At 35.6% G+C, this 6,996-nt stretch overlaps 1 protein-coding gene across 1 annotated transcript; it reads left to right on the top strand.

The window, feature by feature from the left end:
• The first annotated feature begins 518 nt into the window (after nucleotides 1-518).
• LOC141718591 (secreted RxLR effector protein 161-like) lies at nucleotides 519-1,181 on the top strand. The gene has a single exon (XM_074520988.1). The coding sequence runs from the start codon at nucleotides 519-521 to the stop codon at nucleotides 1,179-1,181; it is 663 nt and encodes a 220-aa protein (XP_074377089.1).
• Nucleotides 1,182-6,996: the final 5,815 nt, after the last annotated feature.

The following is a 6,996-nucleotide window of genomic DNA, read 5'->3' as shown; positions in this document are numbered from 1 at the left end:
TAACTAGTTTGCCACCGGGTCACATGGTCATTGATTTGAAATGGATATACAAATTGAAAAAGGATGCAGATGGAATTGTTGTGAAACATAAGGCGCGTCTTGTAGTAAAAGGGTATGTGCAAGAAAAGGGAGTGGATTTTGATGAAGTATTTGCTCCTGTTACACGATTGGAGACAGTGCGATTACTTCTTGCTTTAGCAGCAAAAAATTCCTGGAAGGTGCACCATTTGGATGTCAAAACAGCTTTTTTGATGGGGAAATAAAAGAAAATGTCTATGTTTCTCAGCCCGAATGGTTTGTCAAGCCAGGAAGAGAGGGTTGTGTTTACAAGCTATTCAAGGCCTTGTACGATTTAAAACAGGCACCACGTGCGTGGTATGCCAAACTTAATAAGTATCTTGAGAATTTGGGCTTTGTTAGGTGTCCATATGAGCATGGGTGTATGTAAAACGAAAGGGAGCTGAATCTATCATAATCAGTGTCTATGTGGATGACTTGTGACTTGCACAGACAAAGATATGATTCAAGAGTTCAAGGATCAGATGAGCGGTATTTTTGAGATGAGCGATATGGGAAAGCTGTCATATTATCTTGGTATTGAGGTGAAGCAGAGTAATGATTTTATTGAGCTAAAGCAAACTGGGTATACAAGGAAGGTCTTAGAAAGGGCAGGAATGGCTGAATGTAATCCGTGCAAATATCCTCTGGATCCAAAGGAAGTCATTACTAAGGATGAAGGAGGGAAAACAGTCGATGCAACACAATTTAAGAGTCTAGTTGGTGGACTTAGATACTTGGTTCACACACGCCCGGACATTGCATTCGTTGTGGGTGTGATTAGCAGACACATGGAAAGACCAACTATAATTCATCTTAATGCAGCAAAGCGTATACTGAGATATATACAGGGCACGTTGAATCTTGGTCTGGTCTACACAAAGGATGGTGGAAATAACGTGTTAACTGGATATTCTGACAGTGACCTAGCAGGAAATCTAGATGATCGAAGAAGTACTGGTGCAATGGTTTTCTATCTGAATGAATGTTTAGTGACATGGGTGTCTCAAAAGCAACGCAGTGTTGCCTTATCCTCCTGTGAAGCAGAATATATGGTTGCTGCAGCGGCTGCGTGCCAAGGGATTTGGCTCAGGAACGTGATGATGCAGGTTACAGGTGAATGAATGAATCCAGTTGTTATCTATGTTGATAACAGGTCAGCAATAGATTTGGCAAGAAATCCAGTTTTTCACAAGCGAAGCAAGCACATCGACATACGTTTTCATTTCATCAGGGAGTGCATTGATCGAGGTGAAATTGTTGTTAAACACATAAGTGGAGAAAGCCAGCGAGCAGACATGTTAACGAAAGCATTGGTGACAGTAAAGTTTGAACGTATGAGGAAGCTTCTGGGCATGAAAGATTTAACTAGACAAGTATAACATTATGGGGTAGATTGTAGGGGAGAATGTTTCGGTTTGTTTGAATAACGTTCACGTAGTCAGAGTTATTGTAGGAGTCTTTGTTAGCCCATGAGCCCAGTCCCTGGGTTCTAGGAGTTCAGTTGTTTTTTTTTTCTCTTTATATCTTTTGTATTGCAGTGGAAATACAGTGACGGTTGGTTCTAAAATACATTCTGTTCTTTCTTGTGTTTGTCAAATATAAACACTTATATCTGTACTTGTATTTTGTTTACAAACAAGACACATCTCCTCCTGATAAAATTTATATATCTCCTGCTTTGGATTGTTAAGCGGTTATGTGCTTATTCGTTTTCTTATTATTACTAAGACCCTGTATTGTACATTTGTAAAAATATCATTGTTATGGTTAACTGTCCGTTGCATCGGTATGTTGGAGTCCCAGAAACTTCTTTTGCAGCAAAGACTACTAGGTTTGATTGTTTTTTGCCCGATTTGGATTTTTTTTTGATTTATTTCCTTATTATGTCCTACTTATGTTTCTTTACCTTTTTTTTATGCTGTTTCGGAATGGGGTGAAGGTACTTTTGAGATTGTATTTGTTTGGTTACTTTTGCATCTGATTTAACCTAGTGTCCGTCTTTCTGATCGAATTCAGTGTTTCACTTAAGGAGGTAGACAAGTTTGAGTAATACGTATTAAACAATGATCCTAAATTGTCGAGTGTGCATCTGTCATTAGGATTTCTGAAAAAAATACCTCTAATACAAAACTTGGGAAGAAAGAATTATGTCTAAGGAGAAGGGTAACCGAATCTTCCACTTCCTAATATGACAACTTTTGATTTTGGGAGACTTGTGTATGTTCTACATTGTATCTAAAACATTTAAAGGGTTAAATATTAAAGTGGTCACTCAATCGATGGTCATATATCGGTTTAATTATCAAACTTAACGGGATATCATTTGGATCACTAAAGTAATACTCCCTCCGTCCTAATATAGATGTCTCTTTTAAAAAAAAATTGTCCCAAATTACTTATCCATCTCTTGTTTCAATACAAATTTAGGGGTAATTTTCCAAAAATATCTCTATATTTATTGTTCTCAAAATTTGATTTTTTAAAAATTAGCTCAATTCTCATTTTTAATTATCCCATAAAATTTTTAAAAATTTTAAATTTTTAAAAATTTAAAAATTTTTAAAATTTTTTAAAATGGGATTAAAAATTTTAATTTTTAAAAATTTGATTGTAATAGGATTCAAGAAAAATATATAGAACTCCATAAAATAAATTTTAATTATCGAGCACATATTTTGAGGTATATGTATGATATTTATTATGGTTTTAGTGATTCAAATGATACCCCATTAATTTTAATGATTAAACTGATATATGACGTTCAGTGACCATTTTGACATTTAACCCAACATTTAAATAAGTATTGTTCATCTTGGGTAGAAGGTGTCTAGTTTGTCTGTTGTTGGAACCTGAAGAAGTTAAACGATTCCATGACAATAATGAAAATATGATCAATATAGCAGATTCTGGGAAGGAGGAGGCCCGTTTTACTATTTAAACACACATTTCAAGGACTAGAATGCCTATTCGGCAAAATGCATTCTGAACATGCGTGTGATGAGCAGAAAATATTATAAATGTGTACGCATCACGAAGATGCGTTACTCCTGTAGCGCAATGCTCTGAGATTCAGTTATTTACCCACATTTCCTTTCCTCGTAGATGTATTTGTTATAAAAATCTAGTACTTTTTCTCCTTAAATATAGTTATTGTTTTAACTGTGAATATTTGTTTTTGGAAATGTATTTGAGACGGGTAAGAATTGTTTTGAATATTATGTATTTTTATTATATGTACTACTAGCACCACATAAACCTTGGCATGTAAATAAATATAAGATAAATAACTTTTAAAGATAGATTAGTGTGTGTGTGTGTCCGTGTACATGTATACACACACATAAATTTCATTTCCTGTTTTGACTTGGACCATTTTATTTATTTGTACAGTGGAGTGTATCATTGTTATAATGTTTACTGCATACTGATCAAGATTTCCTGTGTTCCTGATCTCCACCTTGTTCCAAATCACCAAGGTAGTTGTTCGTGTAAAAAGAGAATGAGATCTGTGGAGGAGGATCTTGTAATGAGAATTGCTAAAAGGCCAAGAAGTAGCAGAGTGCGACAGGGTCAGAATAGTAGCTGTTGAGATGTAATAGCTGCAAGTCAAGCAGCTTGTGCACAACTTTTTGAAACAAATCCCAACAAGTGGGAATCATTTGTGGTTGGAGATGAGATACAAGTACTCTGTCAAGGCAGCGACATGCGTAGCTGCTGGTTTAGGTGTAGGATTGTGAACATTTCTCAAAACTGTTTAAAAGTCCTGTACAATGACGTGGATACTAAAAAAGGATCGGGCAAGTTAGAGGTACGGAATTCTTTGCAAAAAAAGCATACTACTCTGAACAAATTAATGCTAAGATGATCAAGCTGTGCTCTTCAATTATTCACTTGATTTCTTGGATGGTCACGAATTTCACACATTATTTAATTTTATTTTTTTTCTTTTCATGACATAGGACACATCTTTATAGCCGGCCCTAGGCATATGCGACATGTATATTTTTATCATGCGAGCGATATCTGTTTTAACATGTGCTTAACTAAAAAATTGTTTAAGTTAAATACTCGTTAACATTTACATGTTTCTTAACGCTATATGATGCGTAGAAATGGATTTCTGCGCGCACCAAGACTTGCACCTGCTGATGAGCTGAGCATGACATACCCCGGCCGACTTACTATCCGCCCATGTCCTGAAGAAGAACCTTCCGCTTTTTTTGAGGTTGGAGCAGCTGTTGATGCATGGTGGAGCAATGGCTGTTAGGAAGGATTTGTTTAAAAAGTTGTACATAATTCATAAAAGTACAGAGATATTGTTAAGAGAGATGAGAGAGAGAAAAGAAGAAAAGAGATAGAGAAATGTGGAAATGATTGTATATTGAAAGTTAGATCCAAAGTTAAGAGTTACAAGCTTTATATATAGACCTCTTGGTCAACTCACTAAGTTTACAGTAAAATAACAGAATTAGTTACAGTCATAAGGAACTGTTTGGCTATAGGTTATTCTCAAGTTATGCTTTAACTTAGGCTGCATAACACATATATTATTAGCCCCCCTTTTGACTGCAATATCTCCAGCTGTTGTCATAGTATTGAAACCTGTTCTTGATCACCAGTGTTTGTAGCAACAAAACTCATATCTGCAACATTCTTCCCACCAGTAACAAATGTAGGAGAAAATTTGATTCCCAAATTGTGAGCACAAGACCAATGCAAGACTTTACTGAGGCCTTTAGTTAATATATCAACAAAATTATCCTTTGATGCAATATGAGAAACCTTGATAATACCAGCTTGAATCTTTTCTCCAATAAAATGACAATCCATTTCTATATGCTTAGTTCTAGTATGGTAGACAGGATTTGCTGTTAAATCAACAGCAGACTTGTTATCACAGAATAAAGGCACAACATACTTTTCAACTGATAGCCCTAGGTCATGCAATAAACCTTTTAACCATAATACTTCACAGGAAGCATCAACAAGAGCTCTGTATTCAGCCTCTGCTGTGCTCCTGGAAGTAACAGATTGCTTCTTTGCTCTCCAGGAAACAACTACTGATCCCAACAAAAAACTGTAACCTCCAACAGACCTTCTATCATTTGCATCTGCACCCCAATCACTATCACTATATCCTTGCAGTTTAAGAGAATTATTGGAAGGAAAGAATAATCCATGTGTAAGAGTACATTTTAAATACCTGAGAACCCTCTGTTCTGCCTCAAAATGTTTAATTATGGGAGCATGGAGGAACTGACTAAGCATTTGCACTGCAAAAGATATATCAGGTCTTGAAAAAGTCAAGTAAAGTAATTTTCCAACCCAAGCTCTGTAGACACTAGGATTAGAAATGAGATCTCCCGACAAAAGATTATCAAATAATTTAATATGTGGATCAATTGGCACTGAAAGGGTGTACAATCAATCATATCTGAAGATTTTAATAGATCTGTAATAAACTTGGGTTGGCTTAGAAAGATTCCTGATTTGTTTCTCTGAACTTCCAGCCCTAAATAGTATTTAATAGCACCCAAATCTTTGATACTAAATCTTTCATCTAGCAGATGTTTGAGTGAATTAATGACAGTCATGTTATTCCCAGAAACCAAGATGTCATCCACATATACCACCACAGCCACAAACACATTAGGTGAAGTAAAAGTGGACAGAGACTAATCATGAAGAGACTGAGTATAGCCTGCTGTGAGTAAACATGCAGTAAGTTTGGCAAACCATTGTCGTGAAGCATGTCTTAATCCATATATTAACTTAATTAATCTGCAGACTAAATTGGGATTAGCAACCTTATAACCAAGTGGTAGATCCATATAAACTTCTTCATCCAAATCACCATGTAAGAAGGCATTATTGACATCAAGTTGTTCTACAAACCAGTTTTTAGCTGCTGCAATTGCTAATAAAATCCTCACTGTAACCATCTTCACAACAGGAGCATATGTATCATGAAAATCAAGGCCCTCTTTTTTAGTGTAACATTTTGCCACCAACCTAGCTTTGTATCTTTCAATCTCACCATTTGCTAGAGTCTTAATCTTATAAACCCACTTACATCCAATTGTCTTTTTTCCTGGAGGTAAAGGTACTAATGACCAAGTATTATTTGATTCCAAAGCAAGTAACTCTTTATTCATGGCCTCTATCCATAAAGGATTTTTGACAGCTTGATGGTAAAAATTTGGTTCAGCAATGGAAGGAATAAAAGATGTGTAAGCGTGAAATGTTTGGTGTTCAGAATTGAAACCTGATTGAGAAAGCACTAAATTGCAAGAATCCATAGGCAGAAATTCAGAAGGTGAAACCATTGCATGAACAGATTTGATAGAAGGGTTAACATGATAATCTGTCCACCAGATAGGCCTTTCTTTATCTCTGTGAGATCTTCTAACCAGAGGTGTAACAGTAGAATGTGAAATAGGTGAAACTGAAGGATTCTCATTTGTTGCAGAAACAACATTTATCAGGAATAGAAATCATAGGAGAATGTGTATCATTAGAAGGAGAATCATTGTGTAAAACTGAATCATCATGAAGCTCAGAAGTGACTGCAGAAACTGGAGGATACTCGGCATTTAACCATGTTAAAAATCATAAGAATTAGCTGAGGTTGTGGTGGTGAACTAAACAGCAGAATTATGTAATTGATGATAAGGAAAGTCTGTTTCAAAAAATTTAACATGTCTGCTGACTATAACATCATGAATATCCAGTCGAAGAAGTTTATATCCTTTGGTTAAATGTGGATATCCTAAGAACACACATTTGATGGCTCTCGGGTCAAGTTTATCAGAAGAATGATATGAAGCATAAGCTAAGCAACCAAAGGGTTTAAGCATAGAATAATCAGGCTTGGTATTGTATAAAAGTTCATTTGGTGTTTTGTGTTTCAGAATTGGAGTGGGTAAAATATTGATA

Source organism: Apium graveolens, chromosome 1 (genome assembly GCF_009905375.1).
Source record: "Apium graveolens cultivar Ventura chromosome 1, ASM990537v1, whole genome shotgun sequence".
NCBI classification, from domain to species: Eukaryota; Viridiplantae; Streptophyta; class Magnoliopsida; order Apiales; family Apiaceae; genus Apium; species Apium graveolens.
Note: the sequence above shows the minus strand (reverse complement) of the source record. Positions and strands in the feature narration are given on the sequence as shown.